This window comes from Chrysemys picta, chromosome 24, assembly GCF_011386835.1.
Source record: "Chrysemys picta bellii isolate R12L10 chromosome 24, ASM1138683v2, whole genome shotgun sequence".
Classification (NCBI taxonomy): domain Eukaryota; kingdom Metazoa; phylum Chordata; order Testudines; family Emydidae; genus Chrysemys; species Chrysemys picta.
In genome coordinates, this window is record NC_088814.1 from 142,465 (window position 1) to 167,393 (window position 24,929).

At 39.7% G+C, this 24,929-nt stretch overlaps 1 protein-coding gene across 10 annotated transcripts in view; it reads left to right on the top strand.

Annotated features, from left to right (window-relative positions):
* The window catches only part of MPP3 (MAGUK p55 scaffold protein 3), an 84,771-nt gene that overhangs the window by 35,887 nt on the left and 23,955 nt on the right, over positions 1-24,929 (top strand). For 3 of the 10 annotated variants that reach the window (XM_065577421.1, XM_065577420.1, XM_065577422.1), the window contains 12 exons: positions 518-603; positions 1,898-1,972; positions 3,641-3,837; positions 6,800-6,864; positions 9,127-9,147; positions 10,871-10,912; positions 11,433-11,588; positions 12,172-12,252; positions 16,487-16,580; positions 18,035-18,143; positions 21,721-21,843; positions 23,579-23,737. In XM_065577421.1, the coding sequence (XP_065433493.1) occupies positions 518-603; positions 1,898-1,972; positions 3,641-3,837; positions 6,800-6,864; positions 9,127-9,147; positions 10,871-10,912; positions 11,433-11,588; positions 12,172-12,252; positions 16,487-16,580; positions 18,035-18,143; positions 21,721-21,843; positions 23,579-23,737 (1,208 nt within the window). Of the gene's footprint in view, positions 1-517; positions 604-1,897; positions 1,973-3,640; positions 3,838-6,799; positions 6,865-9,126; positions 9,148-10,870; positions 10,913-11,432; positions 11,589-12,171; positions 12,253-13,615; positions 13,816-16,322; positions 16,457-16,486; positions 16,581-18,034; positions 18,144-21,720; positions 21,844-23,578; positions 23,832-24,929 lie in introns of those variants that run through there. The other 7 variants (XM_065577423.1, XM_065577425.1, XM_042844022.2 and 4 more) reach the window with 4 other exon arrangements.

The window sequence follows — 24,929 nt, forward strand, 5'->3', positions numbered from 1 at the left end:
TAGCCCATCAGACGTTCTGAGGCCATGCTGTGTAGAGCTGTCTGTAAATAGCTCACAGCAGCAGAGGCCTTTCAGCATGAAGAATTAGCAGCTTATCTTCTAATTCTATAAAAGTTGTCCATCTTTGCAAGTACATTCCGGTATAATGTCCGAAGTGCAGACAGGGGATTCAGATCTAGTGTACGAAAACAGCGCGGTAAAAATGGTCCCTCACTGCAGGTCCAGTACACAGACAGTGTGGTTAGACACTAAACTTCCTCCTGATCATTACAATGGGACACATGGTTTGCAAAGTGTCCTCTCTCTCCCTATTGCCATTTTAGGTGATTATGGGTCATAGTTGAAGAGTGCCAGGTGGTGTGAGGGCAGGAGACTGTAAGGTGCAATGTTGGCAGAGGAGTACAGGACTAGTATGGAAAGTCATTAGGTACATATGGATAACATGGGTGTGGGTAAATAGGTGAGCAGCAGCTTAGCAGGCTGAGTATTAGTTCTAATATAGTTATCTTGTTTTTAGGTCTTGTCCATGTTGGAGATGAGCTAAAAGAAGTCAATGGGATTGCTGTGCTTCACAAACGACCAGAAGAAATTAGTCAGATTTTGGTCTGCTCTTATTTTTACTTCGAGATCTATTATTACCAAGTAGGCTTGTTAAAGCAGTAGATAGGTGACCCTTGTCCCTCAGTTAATAATATTACACAGGTATAACTGAGGACAGAATTGGGCTGTCTTTACAATGTCCTTATGAATTTATTCCAACTGTTTATAATCTAATAAATAGCTTTCAGTTTTAAAGTTAAGAAAGTTGCATGAAACTTTGAGTTTGATTCTGAACATGACAAATATGATACACATAGGTTATCTATGGCTCTGACCAAGAGCTTCACTTTCATGATTGGTTCATGACATGAGAATTGCAGATTAAAAAAAAATATCATTAAAATATATACAGTGTATTCATAATGTGGTGTGCTAGGGAGCGGAAGGAAGCCTCATCTCAGAGGCATGGGTCTCTCATAGGCTTCTTGCACAGCTGCAAACCTCTCTCCTCACCCCCTTAAAGCCCCACTCAGACCCTCCTGTTCTCAAGCCCTGCTTATTTCTACCCCTTCACATACTTGCTCATACCAACAGGGCCACAGCCCCAAAAGAACCTTCTCTCCCACTGCTCACCTCCCCTCTTGTGCCTTGGCTCACCATGTTCTCTGAGGAATGAAGCTGATGGGTCAGGGAGGCAGATGGAACTGCTTTGTTCAGTCAATCAGCTAAATTTTGTTTTAGATCAAAACTGTTATGCTGACTAAAGGGAATAGCTGTGTTTAACTTTAAAGTTTCAAAAGGGGCCTATATGTGAGATGAAGTTAGAATGTGTGTGAAGTGTAGAGTTTCTGGGGACTATAGTTATTTAACTAGACGGACCTGAAAAAATATGTAGAAAACATGAAAAAACTTTTTAAAATGCTTCTTTCTAAATTTTATATGCAAAAATTAGTCAATATTGTACTTAAAAAAGACACAGTTCTATTATTCTGTGAGTTGTGTCTAAATTGGAAACTAAGTGTAATAATTAAACGTGAAGAGAGATTTTTAGTGCAAGCCTCAATATAGGCTTAGCTTGAAAGTCACTATACATGTCTCCATAATAAAGAGGATATTGCACAGGGTAATGCATACAAGGGATAAAAAGGAACAGAATATACACTTGACATCTTTGGGGCATCATGGTAACCACCTTAAAGCTAAAAAAGTATCTTTTCCAAGTTGAAAGCCTTGGTTTGGCATGTGAAGGCTGAGATGATCAGACAATTCACTAGTACCAGAAACTGAATTGGAGTGTGCTGCAGCGTTTCTTTGTACTATTTCAATGGAAAGAAATGTATTTCTCTCTTTTTCTCAGGCTCAATCTCAGGGATCAATAACATTAAAAATAATTCCAGCCATCAAAGAAGAAGATCGTCTGAAGGACAGCAAGGTATGCAACCCATCTCTCTCTTTTTTTTTTTTTTTTAATAAATCTAGTGCATAGTTCTGCAGTTCGTTGCTGATTTCAGTGGGAAATCCCACCTGCAAAATGAGACCCCAAATTGATTTGTATCTAAAAGAATAATAAGGTATTCTCAGAAAAATAAGTTCTGCTAAACAGAAATAATTTGGATGATACCAGGCTGCATATGAACACTAATTTTGTGACAAGCTAGGGTACAAATCTACTCCGCGCTAGCCTGTCGCACATGAAGTGCCCATGTGGACCCTGCTGCCGTGCACTCTAAGTTTCTTTGTGCACTTTAATCTACACCCATTTCAAAGTGCACTATGGAACATGTAGTACACAGCAGGCTAGAGTAGGTAGATTTACACTTTAGCTTACCACGAACTAAGGTTAGCCTTAACTCTTGATGCATCTTCCCTCGTAGCATTTCCAATATCTAGCATGTTCTCTTGCTCCATAAAACCAAAACTCTTGTCCAGGCCTGCACTATCTCTAACCTCCTCTCTGGCCTTCTTGAAATCCACTCAAGTCAAAAAGCTGCTGCCATCTTCCTGGCACATAGCTTTGACAGTGTTACCCCACTCACTTTGAAGTCCCTCCACTGGCTCCAACTTCTTCACTGCATAAATGCAAACTTCAGGTCCTCTCCTTCAAGACTCTTCATGACTAAACCTCCTGTGTACTATATTGGTCATGAACCAGCCCAACAATTGCAGCCTCCAGTGTCTGCTAATCCTTTTCAAGGACTCCTTCCTGGCAGCTCCACATGCATGAAGTACCCTCCCATAATCAATTCACAAATCCACTTTAGATCCTTTCAAATATTTTTCGAGCTCCATTTCTCTTACGACCATAGTAAGATGCCTAATAATGATTGGCAGTTTGCTTGTTACAGATTCTTCTAAATCTGGTGTCCATTTGTGTAGTACAAAAAACCAGGCCCGCCCAGAGGATTCAGGGGGCCTGGGGCAAAGCGGGGGAACTGCGGCGCTTGTACTCACCAGGCGGCGGTTTGAATCTTCGGCGGCATTTCGGCCGCGGGGGGCCCCTTCAGTCGCTCTGCATCTTCGGCAGCACTGAAGGGGCCCCCCACCGCCGAAGACCCGGACTGCTGCAGGGCCAGGGCTCGCGGGGCCCGGGGCAAATTGCCCCACTTGCTCCCCTCCCTCTGGGCAGCCCTGCAAAAAATGTTTTGTAGATACTGAATCCTGTAACTTTTATAAATAAATAGCTAATCTACACAAACTTGTGTTTCTATTACTGTTACCATATTGCCCCCTTCCTAGCCCCTCTCCTTATTTTTCCCTCTATCCAGTTGTTGCATTTTGTCCTTATTTAGACAAAGCTGGTTTCAGCTAGGACTGTCTGTGTAGATGCTTGTGCAGTGCCCAGTGCAGTGAGGCCTTGGTCTTTCTTTGGGCCTCGCTTTGCTACCACACTATTTCTTTTGACACAACCTAGAAAAAGTCACATTTTCTACAGTAGTGAGCAAATCAAACTTGTATGTAAGTGTAGCTTGATACGCTTCCACTTCAGTATGAAACCACGTATAATCCATATAATATTTAGGGATGTGGAAATGCCATTCTAAAAGTGCTTTAAAATTCTACGTGGGACAAGCAGCAAAGAGTATGTTATTTTTTCTTAAAGGTATTTATGAGGGCACTCTTCTGCTATAATCCAAAAGAGGACAAAGCCATTCCCTGTCAGGAGGCAGGGTTGCCGTTTAAGAGGAGACACATCTTAGAAGTTGTGAGCCAGGATGATCCAACATGGTGGCAGGCAAAGCGTGTTGGTGATACCAACCTCAGGGCAGGATTGATCCCTTCAAAACAGTTCCAAGAAAGGTTTGTCAGTGAAAGTTATAGGATGATACATTCATTAATCATAACCATAATGTTATATTATTTTTGTGGTGCTTTCATGCTTTGTTTGGGGACATTACTTATTTTATGACAGGAAGTATAGGAAATGCCACACTGGATCAGACCAGGAGGCTATCTACTCCGGCATCCTGTCTGACAGTGGCCAATACCAAAAGCTCCAGAGAAAGGTACTAAAAATCCTCAAAATGTACAAATTATGCAAATAGCCTTCCTAGCTCAGGTGGTAAATTGTTAGTTTTTGTCCTGAAGCATGAAGGCTGACACAGTTTCTCCTTTTTTTTTTTTTTTTTTTTTTTTTAAAACCTAGTGTAAGTGTCTCTCCCTTGAACTTTTGTAAGTTCTTAACCTTATGGATACCATGTGGTAATGAGTTCCACAGGTGCTTTATACATTGCATAACAAATATTCTCATTGTTAAATTTGTTTCAGTATTGGAAATACTTTACACTGGAAGATATTTTGTGATTACCAAGTAATTTTCTCTCTGTGCTTCACTTTTCTCCTCTACAAAATGGAGATAATACGTCCTATATCTTCTCCAGAGTGAGGGTTTTGAGGCTGAATTAATTTTGTTAATGTGAAATGCTTGTGTAGAAGGGGCTATATGAATGGAAAATGTTACACAATGCAGCTGCCAAAGTGGAGAAACAAGGTACCCTTCCTTTTTATTATGCAAGACGACTGTATAGTTTAGGTTGATTTTACCACTTAGCATTTTGGCCATTTCCAAAACAGACTTGAGATGAAATCTGGAAGAAAGGTTGCCACAATTTCCTAATTAAAAATGATGTAAATTGGTTAAGCCATATATAAATGATTGAGCTGCAGCAAGTAGATTTAGCAGATTGTAGTTCATAATCCAAATCTGCAATATGTAATACAGATATGGAAATGAGAGTTTCAGACCACAGCATATAAAATTTAAGCACATGAAAAATATTTTTGGCATGATGATAAATTAAGAAGCTGCCAAGAGGCATAATAGATGGAGAAAGCAAAACGTTGTCTGGAATTGTCAAGGATATGGAGAGAAGATCCTGAACAATTATTTTTTCAAGAATAAGGGAAAACAAGTAATAGACTATAACATGGAAACTGCTGATAACGAATAGCACTAAATTGGTGCTATTATTTAGAAGTGTATACTGCTGCTACTTGCCAAGCATCTGAACTCTATAAAGCACTGGCATTTTAATTAAAAAATTAGTCTGTAATAACCTCCACTCCCACACATATCTGAACCTTAATCCCAATGCATCTTTCTACATCTGGTCAGGTTGACCCAGAGGCTGGCGAGAACGGTGCTTAATAGGCACCTTACTGTAGCATTCACCACTCTCTAATGTGCTGCTGTCCAAAGCACAATAGGCAGGGCGGTCATGGGTCCGACCCATCTTCGTGGCTATGGAACACATCAAGCAAATTAGGAGGGCACAGCCTAGTGCTCAAGAGAACAAGTAGTGAATCCTGTCCCACTGCTGTGAGGCTACAGGGGAAGAGGGGAAAGATGCTACCTACACTCCTTCCGCTGGCACCCATTGGAACTAATTGGTAGTTCCAGTGTTTGCACTGGATTATGTACAAGGGGAAGGTTAATACCATGGTCACCATTAAAGTGAATTTCTGGGGTAGTGTTGTTTGTATGTACTTGTAACTCAGTTTGGCTGCCACGGTTTCCAAAGAGCTGGGTTCAGCTGTTTACCAAAGTTCATCTTTTTAATTAAAATGTTTTGGCTGTACTTCAGGCTGTAATCTTATTAGTGAGCACTCCCTGGGGGCGTGAACAGAAAACCATGGCCACAGAGCCAATTTTCAAAGCAGCTCACGCACAGCCAGCATATTTTTGTCAGTAGCTGTCCTAACCTGGCTGTATTGTACAGAGACATCAGTTAAGTGTGGCTGGTATTCCTCTAATGTGTTCTAGAATATTAGGAATTCTGCAAATATTGATCTCGGGAAAGCTATTATTCCCCTTCCTGGGGATAAAAATGAATATTCTGGCACTCCTCTTTCTCAGATCTGGGGCTGCTCTGGACTTGTGTAAGGGATTAAACTCCCCCTCCCCCACTCATGAATATACATAATGTAAAACCCTGGGCATCTTGTTTTAGCCCCCATTATGGAGTTGTGTACTGGTATGTAGTATAAATAACTGTCTTTAAGGAAGGTTCTCCAGTGATCAGTGCAAAGTGCAGTTGTCTGAAGAAAAGTTAATCGCTTTTGTTAAAAGTAGTTTTCAAGCAGGTAGCTAAATTTTGAGTATAAAACAAAGTTTAGAAGCTGGTCTAATAATTTGAGCACTCAAATATTCTAGAGTCGTTCATGGCGGTCTCACTTCATCTCCATCCAAGATGCTTTTCCAGCTAGCTCAGTTGGTTTGTTAGATTTTTATGGAATAAGCATGAAGCTCCAAGATCATCCGGCAGGCCCTGAATAATTTCTGAATATCATATCTTCAAATTATGTATTTTGGACTAGAGATTGATCTCATACCTTTGACTACCCATTGAATTCAGTAAGTGGGAGACTCTGATGGTAGAATTTGGCTAATTTTTCATAAGTGAGAATGAAATTAGGACTTTGTACCAAAGATAAAACAAAAAACTGAGATGGAAAAAAAAACAGTGGGAATAGAAACAAATGTACTTTGGAAACAACCACACTTTTCATACTTGCATCTGTATTTCTGTGATAGTCTTTCCCTGGTATATTAATCTTTCAGCATCTTTTTTCCACCTGTTACCCAGCAATGACAATTTGATGTCATTAAATTTAATATTTAAAACATGCATCTAAGCCAGAATCAGAAATTTGCCTTTTGCAAAAAGCTTTAATTCTTCATCCGCCATACCATCATATGTATAAACTGTCTATATTAAATTTCTCTTTATAAGTCACTCATGTATAACTATTTAATATTTAGGCGTTTGAATTATAGAAGAACTATAGGCACTCTGCAAAACTCCAAAACTGTAAAGAAGCCATTATGTAAGTTTCAACAGATCTTTATTTCTTCAATGAATTCACTGTTGATATATCAACTTTCCAGTAGGTTGACATGATTTTAATCATGTGCTTAAATATTTGTTACTCTGATGTCATAGATGGTAATGATTATTAGCTGTCACATGGAAGGATTTGGGTTTAAGTTTTGCCCAGTATTGCCAGTCCCAGGCATTCAAAAACAAAAAACAAAAAAGAAAACCAATGAATGAGCCCCCAAAGTCATAAGATTGATTTAAAAATAATGAAATTTTAAAATCATGAGATGTTAAACATAATAAAGTTTAGACTTGTTATTTACCAGCTGGGCTTTGAGCTTTAGGGGTGTCTGTGGGTGGGGATGGGGGGGGGTGTCACATTTTCAAGCTTTTCTTCGCAAGCTCAAGGGCTGGAAATGTACTTATAACTAAGAAAAGAGGGGGTGAGGGGGAAACGGAGATTATCACATAATCTTATTTCAAAAGATGGGGTTTTAAAGGCCCTCACAAAATAATCCAAGATTCATGATAAACAAACAAGAGTTGGGAACACTTCCCACCTCTGGACTTCTGTGCTTCAGGCTGAAAGGAGAATTCAACATCACTATCCCATTCCTTAGAGTCTATGCCATAAGAAAGCTTTAGCATGTGAAAGGAAACAGCTGTTGGATGTTTATTAGCGGCAGCAGCAGCTGCTGCTAATGATGGAGGGGGGTGGGTAAACCGTCTCAAAGAAGAAGAAAATGATACTCATCCTGGGATCATAGAATGTGGGATGGAAGTTTGGGTGGCAGTTCTGGGATACCACTCAGCGTAACTGGTTAAATGCTGCCCGTGAATGCTTACATTCAGTTCTTATTGGAATAAGAATGCCATGTGGATGGGTGAGGCTAGAATTTGCCCCAGTATTGCCACCTTGATGTAGAAAATAAAGATGCTGCTGTGCACTAGCCAAGCCAGCTAGAAAAGGACAGTTACCTGTTCCGTAACTGGCGTTCTTCGAGATGTGTTGCTCCTGTCTATTCCACAGCAGTGCCTGCTGGTCAAAGTGGCCTCGCTGCGTACCGACAACGCGGCGGACGGTGCCAAGTCCGATCTGCGCACCGGGGTCGGAGCTGACGCCGACTCCATCAGGAGAGCTAAGTCCGAAGTCCCTCTCCTTTTTAGTCCTTGGTTTGAACGACCTACAGATTTTGCAACGGTCGCTAATATGAGTCTCACCCAGGCAGTGAAGACACTTAGCATGGGGGTCGCTCCTGGGCATAGAGCGGCGACAGGAGTCACACGACTTGAAGCCTGGAGCGCGGGGCATGCCCCGGTTCTAAGCTGATGTTGAGAAACGATCCGATGAACGGTACTGCTAGAGAAGATAAGGTGCTCCAGCTTTGCTGCAGCACAAGTTCCAACTACCTTCACTGGCGGCAAGAAGGAACTGAGGCGGGGGGAGAGCGCAGCTCCCCTTATAGTGCACTATAGCGGCACCACTCTAGGGGACGCAGCGGTGCTCCCCCGCTACGGGTACTGCTAAGGGAAAAACTTCCAGCACCGGTGCATGTGGCGAGCACGCACACCTACTGTGGAATACACAGGAGCAATCACTCGAAGAAGAACCAAAGTGTAGGTTTTCAGAAATCAAGTAAATAAAGCTAGGTATCAAACGGCTCCGTTTTTGGAAATGAATGTGCTTCCCCCTTGCAACAAGTGAGCTTCTGGTCTCTCACACCCACCATCTGCTTTCCTTTCATATATATATATATATATACACACACACACACACACACACACATATACACACACACACACACACACACACACACACACATATATACACACACACACACACATATATATACACACACACACACACACACACGCACGCTACAGAGAGGGAAGAGTGTACACACAAGACAGTTGTCAGATAAGTTTATAAATCAAAGTATTTCCAAATAAAATGGTTTCAATTAGCCTTTGTTAGGATGCATATAATGCAGATTGCCTCCTACTGCTTTTAATAAGACACTCTCAAGGAAGCCAATTAACCAGAGCTGCTGGATTTAAATAATGTTTTCACCCCTCAGCTCAGATTGCAAAGGTTCCTGAGCTGGTGTGGAGATATTAAGGGGAGACATTGCTTCATAGGTTCTTTTAGTATAATTTACTGAGTAGTCTCACAGCCAGGAAGATTCTTCCCTTCATTCCATTGTGATTATCACTCATTTGTCTGCCCATCGTTTAACTGTCTCACTTCTATCTTTTACGCTAACTGCAGATGATCAGTCTTCTGAGAAAGGTAGGTACTCTGCCTATCCTGGTATGAACAAGCAATGCCTTTTCCCAAACAGACAGGAACTCCCAAAGCAAAGGGAAATGCTAAAGACAATTTGCTCCTACAGCCATTTTTTTGAATTAGAATTAACCTGAAGGTATCTACAAAAATACTGTTTCCAATTTACTCCAAATTTAGGATAAGTGCTTCTTGTTAGCTGCTGTGGGCCAAATCCTGTGTTAATTTACATGTTCTGCAGCTTGCTCAGGGCCATATGGTGAACAGGAATTATAAATCAATGCAGAACTTGCTATGTTTGGAGTTATACAAAAGGAAAAAAAAAAAGTGTCCTTGACACCTTCTGGGATACCAGTATCAATCTTGTTTAATTTTCTTGGCTATTAATTTGGACTGCATTTTACTATGTTACTTTCATTCTAGTCAACTGGATTAAGTTCATGTTGTTTATAATAGCCATTGTATTACTTCCTTGTGTCTTTTTAACAGCAGGTGTTTTCTTAATTAACTGCTGTTCCTGCTGATAGTCTCGCACATTCAATGTGCTCCTTTAGAAAAGGATCTCTCAGGTGTTGAAATTTAATTCCACTGACTTTGTTCATGGTACAAATTGCCTTCTGTCATCAGATGGCCAGTGACTTAGCTTTTGGGGGAGAAAGTCTAGGAGGGAGGAAGAGAAGGAAACAGCTAGTTACAGTGAGGAGGCAAAAAAAGGTCCTTTAACAGTGCATCTTACACTTAAAGTTACTACAAATATTTTCTGTTTCAGTAGACATACAATTCACTGTTATGCACCTGCATTGAAAGAAAAGACTCCATTGATGTTACTGGACTGACATGCAAATATCAGGGACAGAAAAAAAAAAAAAGAAAAAAAAAGCCCTTACTTTGGACTGGCATCTTCTGCTATTTAAGGACTCGATCATGTAAAACACTGTGTTTACTCACTTAAGTAAAGTTGGCATGTTGCCTTTAATGTGTGTAACGTTTTTTCAGGAGTGCCCTTAATGTATAAAAAGCTAAGCGGTTTTCTTTCAGTAAGTGAGCAAGTATGACAACTTTTTTTAGTATTACTATATATACACACACACACACACACACACACACACACACCCCTATTACATTCTGCAGATTCTAGTGATTACATTTTTACTGTGCATGCTCTTGGTTTGTATATTTTATTGTATACGAATGACCCAGAGATCTGATAAAAAGCCAGTGTTATTCTTATGATATGCTTTTTATCCATCTTTGTAACAAGAGATTAGCACAGAAACAACATTAACATTAAATTTGTTGACTCTCAGTTTGAGTTCAGAGTAATGCTTGGTCTATAGTTCTCACTATTGCACTGAATGGTGCTGGAGTCCAACAAGAAGAAGTGTCCTGGATTATTAGATCCACTTGCAGTCCTATGTACCAGGGAAGTTAGAGAATGAATACCAGCCCTTCCTCTGAGTTGCTTTGTTTTTATGGGCATATAGTATTTATATTGCTTAAATGTTCACTAACAGCAACTCTGAGCAGGTGTGATGAAAAAAAAAATTCTGAGAGATGTATTCTGGGACATTAAATGGCAGTTTAATATAAACCATTAGCCATAGGCTAAACTAGTTGTGTCATTGATACTTATTTATATTGATAATACAGGATGCAAAGCCTTCCCCCCAAACCAGATAACATAGGTATTGTAACATCTTGCTTCCCTTTCTCTCATTTTTATTAACAGAAGATTGTGACTGTGAGGGATATTTCAATGGACAATATATAGGTGAGGAACCTAATTCCCAGTACTCTTTCCTGTAAAATATAGTGTGTATAATAATGTGCTTCTCTTTAAATCAATAGTTGCTTTTCAGCTGAATTTTTCATGTGAGTTGTTAACTCAAAAAGTGCATGCAAGGATACAACAGGCCACTGGCAAAGCCCAAGCTTGGCACCAATCCAGAAGATTCAAGAAGAATTCATCCCAAGACAGCTCCTTTGTTGTGGAGACTCAAATACCTCTTTCCTCTGCACAGTTTTCCACCTGATAAGCAAATGCAGATAGTTGTCATGATCTTCCCATGGAATAGATGTATTTATGCTACAGTAGGGGGTTAATTGTATCTCTTTATGGAGTTAAGAATTCTACTATTCCCAACCTTCCCCATCATTATAAACAAACTGGTGCATGTGGTGCGTAACAGCAAGCCAGTCTTCACCATACTAGTTCTTATTGAAAGACAAGCAGCTTGGACAGTTGGCTAGGAAGATACTTTGTTTAATGTTTGTTATATTTTGCTCTTTAGCTGGTTTGCGGAGGAGCTTTAGGTTAAGCCGAAAGGAGAAACACAACAATCAGAATCAAGCAAAGCAAGCAGACATATCTGAATTCCTAACATATGAAGAAGTCACTAAATATCAGCAGCAGCCGGGAGAAAAGCAGAGACTGGTAGTTTTGATTGGTATGTCACAAAACTGGTCCGACGTTTTCCAATCAACTTTTTTTTTTTTAAAAAGACATTTTAAAATGAAAAGCTGAAAAAATTCCCTTCCAGAAGCTATAAGGCAGCACTCTGGGTCTTGGCAAGGTCCTGTAGTTTTAGCCTGATTTCCTGCCAAGCAGACCTAGGCATGTTTACCTGTTAGAATAATTTATAAAAAACTGGATGTCAGAGAAAAGGAGGCTTAGTAAGATTTTCTGCAGTTCAGTAAGCCTAGCAACTTTGAGTCTAGGTATTTTTCCAGCGTGGCTTAGAGTCTGGGGGGTATCCAGAAAAACGAAAAGCTATGAACATAGAGTTTCTGTTAGAGTGACTGGATAAATATCTGGTCTCCTGCCATTTAAGACTCAAGCTGCTGCTAGTGATGCTCTTTAAGGTAGAATGGGGGTGGGGCATGAGTTCTTGCTGTTTTGTGTACAGATTTCTTTAAGCCCTCTCCTACAGCATGCATCCCATTTGTGAGATTGAATAAATTCCTTCATTCTGTTCGCAATATTTCTTTCAGCATCCAAAACACGTCAGTTTTCATTTCCTTATTGCTTAGGTTCTTTGGGAGCCAGACTAAATGAGCTCAAACAGAAAGTTGTGTCGGAGAATCCACAGGAGTATGGTGTTGCAGTTCCACGTAAGTAGCTGTTACAGGAATCTGTTTGTCCCCACCTTTGACTGTATACTGCATGCAGTAGTTTAGGGATTGATTGCACCACTGTCCAGTCTGTTCCTGTTCCACACTATTTACGTGCATTTTCAGAAGTAGCTCAAGTTCTTCCCAGGGGCGGCTCTATGTATTTTGCCGCCCCAAGCAGGGCAGTCAGGCTGCCTTGGGCGGCGCGCCTGCGGGAGGTCTGCTGGTAAAGTGGATTCGGCGGCATGCCTGTGGGAGGTCCACCGGTCCCGTGCCTTCGGCATACCCGCCGCCGAATTGCCGCCGAAGCCGTGGGACCAGCAGACCTCCCACAGGCATGCCGCCGAAGGCAGCCTGACTGCCGCCCTCATGGCGACCGGCAGGCCACCCCCCACAGCTTGCCACCCCAGGCATGCGCTTGGTGTGCTGGTGCCTGGAGCCACCCCTCGTTCTTCCCCCTTCTTTTGAGGGTCTGCATTTGTCTCTTATTGATTCAGCATATCACATCTCTCTGGTATGCACAGAATCTGGAATCTTGTCAGCTCCTTCAATTTTTTTTTAATGACACTTTCCCAAATGAACAGATTCATTTTTTAAAAATGGATATTGAGAAAAGCAGACTGACTACAGGGGGGAAAGTTAAACTGTAAACCTCTAAAATTAGAATTAAAATGAGACTTTTTTGTGATTCAGTGAAGAAAAATGTAGGCTTCTTTGTTCCTATTTAAAGATGATGGTGCTGGATTATCTACAGAGTTTTAATTAATCAATTTAATTAGAGAAAAATATTGATCTTAAGAAATAGCAATAAAGCGGGCAAACTCCTTAAAACGGAAGACTCATATTTTGAAGCCTTGATTAACATGTTAATTCTCTTCATACACACAGAACCACAGTGATATGCAAGATTGGAATTTAAAAACATATTCCAAACTGTGGTTGTGCTCTGCTGATGTATGAATTTATGGTCTATCAGTTATACAGAGATGATGGCTGATGGAATACAGATTGGAAGACAAATTGATCGGAATAACTCTAAATCAGTTTTTGGGGCACTCAGATAAGATACATCATGATATTATTGCAAAGTTCTAAACAAACTGCTAATTTCAAACATTTTACACACATCTGATTTAGATTGCTGGCTTTGACATGTTTCTCTTCCAATAGCCCTTTGTTAAAGATGTGCATCACACACTCATAATTTGTATTAATTTTAAAAATCTGAATGTGATTTACTTGTAACATCAGAAAGTTTTGTGATTACACCTTCATGGTCAGCTTGTATATTTGCAAAGGGTCACCGAAGTGTACTGTTAGAGTAGAGGGATGACTAATCTATTTCTTTTAATTTCCTTAAAAGAAATGACTGACAACTTCAAAGCTAAGGAAAGAAGAGCTATACTTATATAGATGGTATATATGGCATGAAAAAAAATCAGTGTTGCAGGAGGAGAGCAGGTAGATACTTTAGCATTAGTGAGGAATGAACAGTGCGGTAATGAGAAAGCAGAGAGAACAATTCCACAGGAGGAGGAAGAGGTAACAGACAAAATAACTGAGGTGAAATGAAATTATCTACATATAGTGACTTTTGCTTAACATCTTGAATGTGAATCCATGATTGAACATTAATATGGTGTTGGTCTTGGTGAGAGTTGAGAACACAAAGAAAACCAATAATTTTTAGGCTTAACAGTTAACATTCTGAATCTTTACCTATCAAGTGCTCTAGATTTTTTTCTTAATTCACCTCTGCTGTGCTTGTCCATGTGCAGTGTGTTTCTCAGCAGAGCAGGATTCATTCCCATAAATATTTGCCACCAAATCTATCATTTCTATACTTTATCCTAATTTAAAGTAATGGGTTTTACGCTAGTGGACGGGCATTTGAGTGCACTAGACTTAAAAGCACAAATATACAGGTGTTGCCAACCGCATGCATTCAAAAACCACAGGTTAGATCCCAAGGATCAGGAGATTTAAGCTAATCATGAGAATCAATAAACAAAACAGTGATACCCAGACTGTGGCTTTCGAGCTGCAAATGGCTGTTTAATGGTGTCTCCTGTGGCTCTTTGTAGCACATGATATTAAACACTGATTTAATTATTAACCAGTTAGGATGCTTTTACTATGTTATTAACCAGTTAAGTTAATAACTTAGTGCAAGTTGATATATTATCACACAAATAAGTTAACTAAACATTTCCCATCATATACTGTTTAAATATGATTGTTTCATTTTTCTATAGTACCAATGAATTCACACTACTGTGGCTCTTCTGGGTAATGTTGACTGCTAATTTGGCTCCTGAACCACTGAGGTCTGAGTACTATTGATTTAAACCAGACAAATAAAAGCAAAAAACATCAATTACAGTGTTAATGTTGAGATTAATTGTACAACAGGCAAGAGCTCAAATTCTGATAGCAAACAGGTTTGTTTTCCTGTGCTTTATATTGGTATTTTATTGCAATATAAAAACTTAAAATAATGAAACAGAATATACTAAAGGTAACAGTTTTACAGTGTCATATGTCACCTTGGAAAATAACTTACTGCCCTACTGTAACTGGATTAAGGAAAAAATAAAATTTGATTTCAACAGTTGTGCAAGAATAGAGAGCTACATGATGCAATTTTAAAGTTACTGGGTTCAAAAGCAAGAACACTGAAAGAAGCTTGTGATAGCGAACTACTAATATTTTAAAATGTGAACAATATCTAAAACATAGTGTATGTATAGAAATAGAATGCATGTCTCAAGGACTAAATGATGAGCTTAACACCATACATGTCAGACCAGATTTAAAATATTCACTGCACTGAAAGACATTATGGCAATCAAAAAAGGTATAGGGAAGAAACTATTACTTAAAAAAAAATATAAAGGCAAGAATTCAAAGTCAGAGTTATATCACTAATTTAGTTAGTGTGGGGGAGAAAAAAAGAAATTACTCAAACAAACCTGTTGTGGTTTTTTGAAGTTTTGGGTGGAAAAAATGATAAAAAAAAAAAAGCTGATTTTATTTTCTAATGATTATCTCCAGTGAGTCACATCTGATTTCCTTTTACTCTTTTAGGACCTGCTTCTGCTCCCATAGAAAGCCATAGGAATTCTGTCATTAACTTAGACAGGACCAGGATAAGGCCTTTATACTGTTTCCAGGTTGTTTTGTGATGAATTACATGTTCTAAAATTGTGATTGGGGTTTTGGGCATCTTTTGAGAGAGTAATTTTCTTAAAGGCTGTAGTGATACAAGAGATTTGTAGCCTGTTTACTAGAAGTGATACCATTTTCCCTAGGAAAAAAGTGTAAAAACATATGTATGCTATACTATCTTAAAGGCTGAATTTGGCCTTCAACTCTATTTTTGGAAAAACAGGGTTTTACAGATTTAAAAAGAGATATGTTTCAGTGTCCCTCTAAAATTCCAATGGAAACATTTAAAAAAAAATGAAGTCAAATAAACAACGTTTGCATATTTTACAACCCAAAACACAGCATCTTTGTGCCAAGGACACAACATAAATGCAAAATTGACAAACAAAAACTTCATAGTTTAAGGCTGGAAGGGACCAGTGGAGTAGTGCACAACACTGAACCTCAAAGAGCTTCTCTCCATAATTCCTGCATCAAGCCCATGTCTTGTGATAGACCCAGACCATAACTGAAATGGAGTCTGTTTTCATTGCCCAAGCAGAGATGAATTAAAAAGCTAAATAAAGTACTCACCAAGCTGTTTGCAGAGGTGCACTGTTTGACTGCAGGTTACATGCTTTTCCTCCTTCCCTCCTCTTGTCTGACTCACTTGTTTCATCTTGTCTTAAATTGAGCTATAATTCCACCAACTGCTCCAGATAAGCAAGTCCACTGATTCTACAACGATGCAGGGTTCCACCAGGATCAGGGCCCCAGACTTCAAATCTATATTTGTACAGTGTCCAGCACAGTGGGACCCTGACCTTGATTGGTAGCCTTTTGGGTGTTATAATATAAAAGATGAAGTAAATTAATTGAGTTATTTCAATTTTAATCTACTGTAAGGTTTTGTTTTTATACAGGTAAATGGATTTTTGTTTTCAGTTTTGTTTTTCACTTGATGGTGTGTGTCCATTTAGTTTTGGAGGCATGAAAATCTAAGACTAAACAAAGGCAAGTCAGCATCCAACCTCTGCTAACTGCTACCCCATGTTTGATGTTCATGGTACTGTTTCCACTCTTCCAGATACAACAAGGTCAAAGAAAAGTCATGAAAAAGAGGGAGTGGAATACAATTTTGTCTCTAAGCAATCATTTGAGATAGATGTACAGCATAACAAGTAGGTTTGTTTTAACATACAGAAATAGTGTGGCTACATTTTCAACATGTTGCTTGTCAAGATGTATAGTATATATCTATCTAGTTTAGTGTAATAAGGGGATGGGGCAATTTTTCCAGTAAACTTTTGTTTTCAGTTTGAGTAATGATTCACTCAAAGCCTGACTGAAAGGCAAGTCAGGAACAGTAAAGGGTTGGAAAGAGGCGCAGGAGGCAGAATCTAACCCTGCTACCTAATTAGTGGCAGTCCCATTAACTACTTTTACTGCTATTTTCTGGTACATGTATGCTGGCAAGTTTTAATTTACTTATTCATTGTAATCATCTTAGACTCTGAATTTGGGAATGTAAGGGACCTATTGGATTATCCAGTCCATTTCCTGCTAGTGCAAGGTTTTGCTATAGAATTTAAATCCCTCCCCTCCCCCCAAAGCCTGAACATTTCTTTCCTGGCTAGCTTTGTACTGTTCTCTGAGGAAAACATGAGGTTTCCCCCTTCTCTATTTTTAGAATTCAGCTGTAATTACCATGTCAGTTTTCCTTTAGTTCTTTATTTGTCAGCCTCACTGATTATCACTGATGCCCTGGGGAAACTGTTGCTATTAAGCCCCCAGAAGGGTCACAAAACATGCAGAGTCTTGTAGGTGCCCTAAAAGAGTGGAGTTTTTGTTGAAATTGTGATGGTAACAGATTGAGCTCTATGCATTGGTTTGGTTTCTGTTTGCTTTCCCCATCATAAACTAATAGTTTCAAGGTAGGTCAGATTTTGGTCCTAAACTGCTTGGATGTGGTTTTCTGCAATATTTATAACATTTCCACCTCCCTTTGAGAACATCCAAATAAGGATACATAGTCCAAGATAAATTTTTCTTTTAGGACGTTCCATTTGCTCAATATACTCCACAGGGCCCATGCTTATTCAGTGGTACTTTTGTATTTGTTACTGTGATTTTGTGAAAGAGAAAGGGGTTGACTTGTAATTAAGTCAGGGAAGCAGAGTTCTGTTAAGACTTTTGTGACCCTTGGCAAGTCACTGAACTTCCCTTTGCCTCAGCTTTCTCCATGGAGAGAGGGGATGTACATATTAATTCCTTCAAAATCCTAAAACATATTGAGAGCCTCAAACAGAAGGAGACTTCTGATTGCATTGTCTCAGTTTTCTGAACCCCAGACACTAGTTTTGTAAAGGGAGACACCCATAGGTGCTGGAACTAGGGGTGCTACTGCACCCCCTGGCTTGAAGTGATTTCCATCATATACGTGGTTTACAGGTTGGTTCAATGGCTCTCAGCACCCCCACTGTACGAATTGTTACAGCATCCCTGAAGACAACTTGTCAGGACTCCCTGGAATTAACAAATGTAATCTGTTTGGGGGAAAACAACGGTCAAAGTTCTTAAATTTCCTTTTCTTTGTGGCATATATTCATGGAGTATAAATACATTAACTTTTTAGATTTGTTGAACATGGAGAATACAAAGAGAATCTGTATGGAACAAGTCTCGAGGCAATCCAGTCTGTTATGGCCAAAAATAAAGTTTGTTTGGTGGATGTGGTACCCGAAGTAAGTATAGCTGCTTTTATAAAGTCATCTGATTCTGGGAGGGCGTGGCAGCAGCGATCAGAAATAAAATAAGCATGCCGCTGTAGCCAGCCACCTCAGTAAGTTAAAGTGTTTGTAGCACAAAATCAAGGAAAGACATTGTTGCAAGTAACTAGTTTAGCCCCTTCCTCTGTTTGTGACCCAATCTAGATTTTTTAGTCTCATTTTTCGGTAGTCACCAAACACCTTAGTTGAAGAAATTCAGCCTCTGAGCTGTTTTGCAAATTTTTCACTTTGACTTTTCATTATCAAGGACCTTATCCAACTCCTTTTGAAATCCGTTGACTTCAGATAACAGGATCAAGTGCTATTTGCAGCATGTGATTGGCCAGAGTCAGATATTATTCCTGCTCCCTGATTGGATGACAAACTTTTAAAACAGAATAAAAACCTAACAATGAGAATAGCGATTAAAGGATGATAGAAAGTACCCTTGTTTGTAGGCAAATTATGGGTTTCTCTATGAAGAATTGGCATTCCCTAAACATTCATGTGAAGAAAAATGTTGGTGTATAGCCATTCAGAATGTGAAGGAATGTTCAGGGACATGGCTTTGCAATATTCAACCAGCTTTAAACATGGAAAACAATCTGTTTCCCATGAGAAGAAGTAATAGAAGATGGAGTCTTTTCCTGTTGGGGTTACATACGGCCATGAGTAGGACAGAGAAAAAACAGCATAATCTGATTTGCTTTGAAACTTGTTTGATCTGTTATACTGCAAATCAAATTTAACACTAAAAAAGTCAAATATACTGTGTTCAAACAAACATGAACATTGTAAAAAAATTACTAGAGGGAGCAAATAAAAACATTCTCCCAAAGCTTTGTAGATGAAAATGTATCACTCTTTTTTTTAAATCTTTACTAGAGAACTATTAATTCCCTCTGCACAGATTTCAGCTTTCTGCATTGCATTATTAATTTACAAGCCATACACAAGTATGGAAAACACAATATGGCTTTATGGTATCTTATGTTTTACACCCTGTTCAATCTCTCAACTTTTTAAACTAAAGCAAACCACTGTTTATGCTTAGTGTTCTCATACTGAATGCCAGCCCAAGAATTGTGTCTGGTGGGAGGGAGGAGGTAAAGGTGGGGCATGTGTGTAGTCACCAAAAACCAACAACCAAAAACAACCCACATATTTGGGCTGCTTTCAGGTTAGCTAAGCATAGGAAAAATCGAAAACATTTTCCTTCAGGTAAGAACAATTGTAAAGTCTTGCTTTGAACACTTGGGTTATTCCAACATGGCTTTGTTTTCAAACCTTAGACTTGGCTTGGCCTGTGTGAAGCTCTTGTTTCAAACAGTCCTACATTAATGTGCACTAGAAAACTTTTAGTGTGCATGAACAGTGTCCACGGGCCAGTTAGTGGGCAACACGCTGGCATAGATTAGAATTTACGCCCCAGCTAATGTGGATTAAGGCACCATGTAGACAGGCTCTAAATTTGAGGCTTTCCCTTTCCAATATACCTGCTAAGGACATAATCAGGTACCAGACTCCTCTTTTCTTAGTTTAAAATAAATAAATTAAATAAAAATTTGCACCCATTTGTCTCTGAGATCCTATGCACATTAATTAGATGCTACCTTGCACCTTATCCATATCTGAGAGGATATTGCTGTTGTTCTGGTTTTCAGAACTTGAAGGATTCCTCACCTAAGATTTTTGGAGACTAAGAATTGCCTAGTGGCAAAAGCACAAGAATAGGATTTGAATTATCTGGGTTATATTCCTGGCTGTGCACTAACTTCCAGTGTACCCTTAGGCAAATCATTAGTGCTCTTAATCATCTCTCTCATGTGGGTGGTATAAGGAGGATTTTTATTACCCTTATTTCAAAGATGGAGAAACTGAGGCTTAGTCTACACTGGGGGGGAGGGGGGAGGGAAAACAAAACAAAAAACCCCACAATCTAAGTTATGCAACTTCAGCTACGTGAATAACGTAGCTGAAGTCGATGTACTTAGACCTACTCACCGCGGTGTCTTCACTACGGTGAGTTAACTGCTGCCGCTCCCCCATCGACTGCCTGTGCCTCTCGTGGCGCTGGAGTACAGGAGTCGATGGGAGAGCACTCGGGGGTTGATTTATCGCATCTAAGACTAGATGCAATAAATTGACCCCTGCTGGATCAATCACTGATCCAGTGGGTAGTGTAGACATACCCTGAGACACTACCTCATTAATGTTTGTAAAGGGCTTTGGGATCTTCAGCTGGAAGGCCGTGTATTAGGACATTATTACAATAAAACTCTCATCTCACCAGTGCCATGGAAGCACCAATTTCCTGTTACATAGTATAGCTGCTGCAGCATCAGGTGCCAGCAGGCTAACCTCACATTTCTCCGATTTAATTAATCCACAAGGATTCTGATATCAGGGGTCTGAGATAGCAGATGGCTGGAACAGACATTTTTTGTCATTATATGTATCTAGTTCATGCACTCTCTAAAGACCACATACCTTTCTGTAGGTTGAGCTATGCTCAAACACCAGCCTCCTCAATTTTACAACTTGTCCCTGTGTGATGGCTTATAAAAAAAAAATGTTTAAAGTTAATAGAAAAACAAACTCATCCTGATGACAGCTGTAAGAGTGTATCCTGGGATGATTATACTGTGGAGGTCACAGAAAGGTGTAAATGAAGAATTATGCGGTGTCTTTTCCTCATATTTTGTCCTCTTTATGGAAAGAGGTTTCTGCTGGATTGTTCCTAAGCAAAGTAAATATCTTTGCCTTCTCCTAGGATGAATAATGCTATTTACAGTCCCTGGTTAATTGCTCTACAGAAAGCAATGATGCTTGCCTGTCTTGTGACTCTAGCAGCTGGTCCGAGTGCTGGCTCAGCAGAACTGGACTGTTCACAGTGCTGAACCTTGATGAACAAAAAGCAAAGTGTGCCCTAAAAGCCCCAGTGTATTACATAGTTATTGTTTAAGGAGCTTGCCCTTGCAGTATGAGAGATGCAAGCACCTCCTCCTTTCCTGCGTAAGCCCACGTGGAACTTTTCCCACCATAAACAGGCTCTGCATTCTCAGTCCTTCTGGCCACACAAAAAAAAGTGAGATTCTAGCTGTACCTGTCACTGGGTACTGACTCCTCTCTTATGCTAGTGGCTGGCCCAGGCCATGTGTCTGGGATTAGGAAATAACTTTAAATACTCTTGTCAAAGCAAGCAGAGTTCAATTTCTTGGGTTTTGTCCCCTTGTTATGAATGGAAAGGAAGGATAATTTGGGCTAATAGGCAAGTTATACCCTTTTCTCTTGTATCACCTTCCCCTTTCTGTAGATTTAATGCACAGCAAGATGTGTGCAATGACACTGACATTATGTTAGTCTCCTTTTTTGAAGAATTACAGATATAATGCTCAGACTTACAGTATTTTACACAGGGTTTAAATGAGACATTTACAGTTGAAATTACTAAGAACAGTTGGAACAGATAATTGAAGTTCCATACATTAATTTATCATCTAAAAGTTTTCCTTAACATACATAAAAAGCTCATGTATATTTTTACTCACAGGCAGTAAAGCACCTGAGAACACCAGAGTTTAAACCATATGTTATATTTGTGAAGCCTCTTGTTCCAGAAAAGAAAAAAAATGCACCAACATCTCCAACTTCAGAAGAAGTCTCAGCCCCACTTGTAAGTATTTTAACTTCAGTTCTTAAGATACTGAAGAAACTATTTGGATTTTTTTCCCCCCCCATAAGAGAAACCTGTCCCTCCAGCTGAGTGAGATAACATAACTGGCTCTAGTCTTATGATGGCAAATCAGGTTGAGAGTTTTAAGTAGCTACATTAATGTGGCAATTACCTGGGAACTTTTTGCCTTCCTCTGTTATGTCTCCTTGCTGATGGGTCAGTATGGACAGCAAAGCATCCGCCTACAGGACATGCCTGAGATGCTCTGCGAGATAATGATATCCAACAAAACTCTGATTTGAGATTCAGATTTTATAAGCTGCTACACAGTTTTCAGAGCCCCCATGCTAAGGCGAATACAACTACCATTCCTTCAGCTGCCATACCTTCATCCCATATATTAATTGACCTAATTTTCCTGAAGCGTGTTGTGCCTTTTAATATTACAAGTGTATTCATGCTGCATTACTTTTCCTCAAGCACACGTAAAACAATAAACACAGTTGCTGACAGTTGTTTCACTGAGTATTAGAGATATGAAATAAGCTACCAAGGGAGGCGGTTGTAGGAGAAAGCTGAATGTTTCTTGAATTCATTTAGGATTTGTTTCTGCAGTATGAAAAAAGGGCAGGCAGATAATCCAAGAAGAGTAGGCAAATTATTCAAGGTGATCTCATGTTTCTTGCACTTTTTTTCTAGAGAAGGTTTGGGATAGTATGGGAGGCATAAAACATACAAGTTGCAAAGACAACTTGTATCTGGGCGAGGTGGAAATCTGAGGGAGAGTCACTAGCAATCCTGACTGTGTTTTGGTCCAGAGGTGTAGTTTCTTCTTAGGAAGACTGTACTTTGTGTTTGGCTCTTACCATGCAAATCCTCTTGGGGGGAGGGGAGTTGAGAAACAGGCTTGTTTTCAATTTAAAAACATCCACCATGACTTGAACAGAGTTAGAACTTCAGAGGGAGATTCTGCCCCCTAAAATCTAACCATGTCAGGAATGTAGGAGGAGGAATAAATCTACTCTTTGTAGTCGTACAAAATAATTCAGGGTCACACCAGTGGAAACGACTAGTTTAGTCAGATTAGTTAATAACCTTGTTATTCTGCCACAGAGCAGCCTCCCTGAGAGCCCAGAAGGCCACTTTTGCCTCGTAACTGCAGAGTGAAGCCCAAGCTGATTAGGTGGTCCTTACATAACAAGCAGTTTAATCTTGCAAGGAAGAGGAAACTAAGCTGGTTGGTATTTTCTTTAGAGAAGTACCAACTCATTATTGTTCATTTATTTTGGTAATAAAGTGTGTGAGTTCACATGCACACTGCCTGTGGGATCCTGCAACGTTTCCAGTGAAGCGCTCAGTGTTGTTGAACTTGGGCACATCTGTTCCACTGTCATTGTTTTACTTTTGAAGGGAGTATGGTTGGCACCTGAGTTTGACTAGGCACACTTTTGTTACTTTGAGTGCAATGCCATTTTACTTTTGTAACCATTTCAAAATCCCTCATTCACTCCTTCCATCCCTGAGGCCATATCATTCCTAGCACTAGTACCTTGCTCATCAAACTTGATAGCAAGAATTCATTTTATCCTTTCACATTGGCAATAGGTTTTTTTATTTTATTTCCTTTCAAAGTAATTGATAGAAGATTGGGGAGGATACAAGGAGACTAAAAAAGTCATTAGAAGGCTAGAACGACTATTGCAAGTTTAATATCTTCTCACATATTGGCCTGCAGGATGAAGAACAGCAGGACATTATTAATTCAGCAGCATTTATTGAAGAGCAGTATGGCCATTTAATTGACACTGTGCTGCTGAAAGAAGACCTCCAGAGTGCCTATAATCAGTTGAAAACTCTGCTAGAGAAGCTGAAGGAGGACTCATTTTGGGTGCCAGTGAGTTGGGTTAGATCATAGCCTGCTCTCACATGTCAAAATGTGTTGTAAATATAAGGATTAAAAGAGGGAACATGTCAGCTGCACTCCAAAACCGCCAGCTTGTCTAGAAAATAATATGAAAATGTCGTATCAGTTAAACTAGACAGACCCATCAGTCAGAAGCGGACATGGGATTCCTGAACCACAGTTTTTAGTAGTGTCATTTAAAATGTTGAGTGCTCACTGTAGATTGATGGGTAAACATTTAGTGATTTTTAAGCTTTGTAAATACTTTGTGATGTAGAGTGAAACTTCACCTACTGTCTAAGGTTCCATCCTGCCAGTGGCTATGGAAACAAGTAGCTTAACTCAGACAAATGGTCCCAGAGAGTGTAAGGGACAAAGTGGGCCTTGAAGATTAAATCTACATGGCTGCGAGACTTTTTTCCAAATACTTCAGGAAGTTTGGATATACAGAATTTTGTAGTGTATAGATGAAAATGCAGATGTATTAGGATTTTGGAAATCAATGACAGTTCATAATTTGCTAAATCTGCTATTGATAAATAGTACATTATGTACCTAGGAATTCCTGCTTTCCATTTGCCTGCCACTTATGATCTTTCCTATATATCAAATCCTTTAGCAATGGCTCCAAATGTAAGCCCATACTTATTTTTGTCTTAAAAATATGAAGTTATTGTTAAGCAAAATCACTGGGACTTCCCACAGAAAATATTGTAACAGCATTTCATATAAAGTCACAGCTTTTCTGTAATGGAATCCACTCACCATTATGTGCTCCTCATGCCAGGCATAGTGTTGCAGCTCTCAAACCAGGATAGCATCTCCCTCACTGGGTGAGGAGACCATTTCTCTGTCAGGTAACTTGGCCCTCTGGCTGGGTCACAATCTTTTAGTCCACCCCTCCTGGGTCATAGTTGTCCAAACTAGGCTTCAAAACTGTTTTTAATAGAATCAAACTTTCCACCCTCTCTGGTGCTTTTCTTCAACCAGTTTCTTCCCCAGTTACTCAGGTCCCTCCCAGGCCACTCTCTGCCTAGAGAGCTTTCCTCACTCAGGGCTCTGCAGGAACCATCTTGCTCCCTACCATCTCTTTCCCCAGTTGGATCCTTTCAGGGATCAAACCTGGGTCCTTTTATACAGGAATCACCTCATTCCTCTCAGGTGAAGCCCATTCTGTACTCAG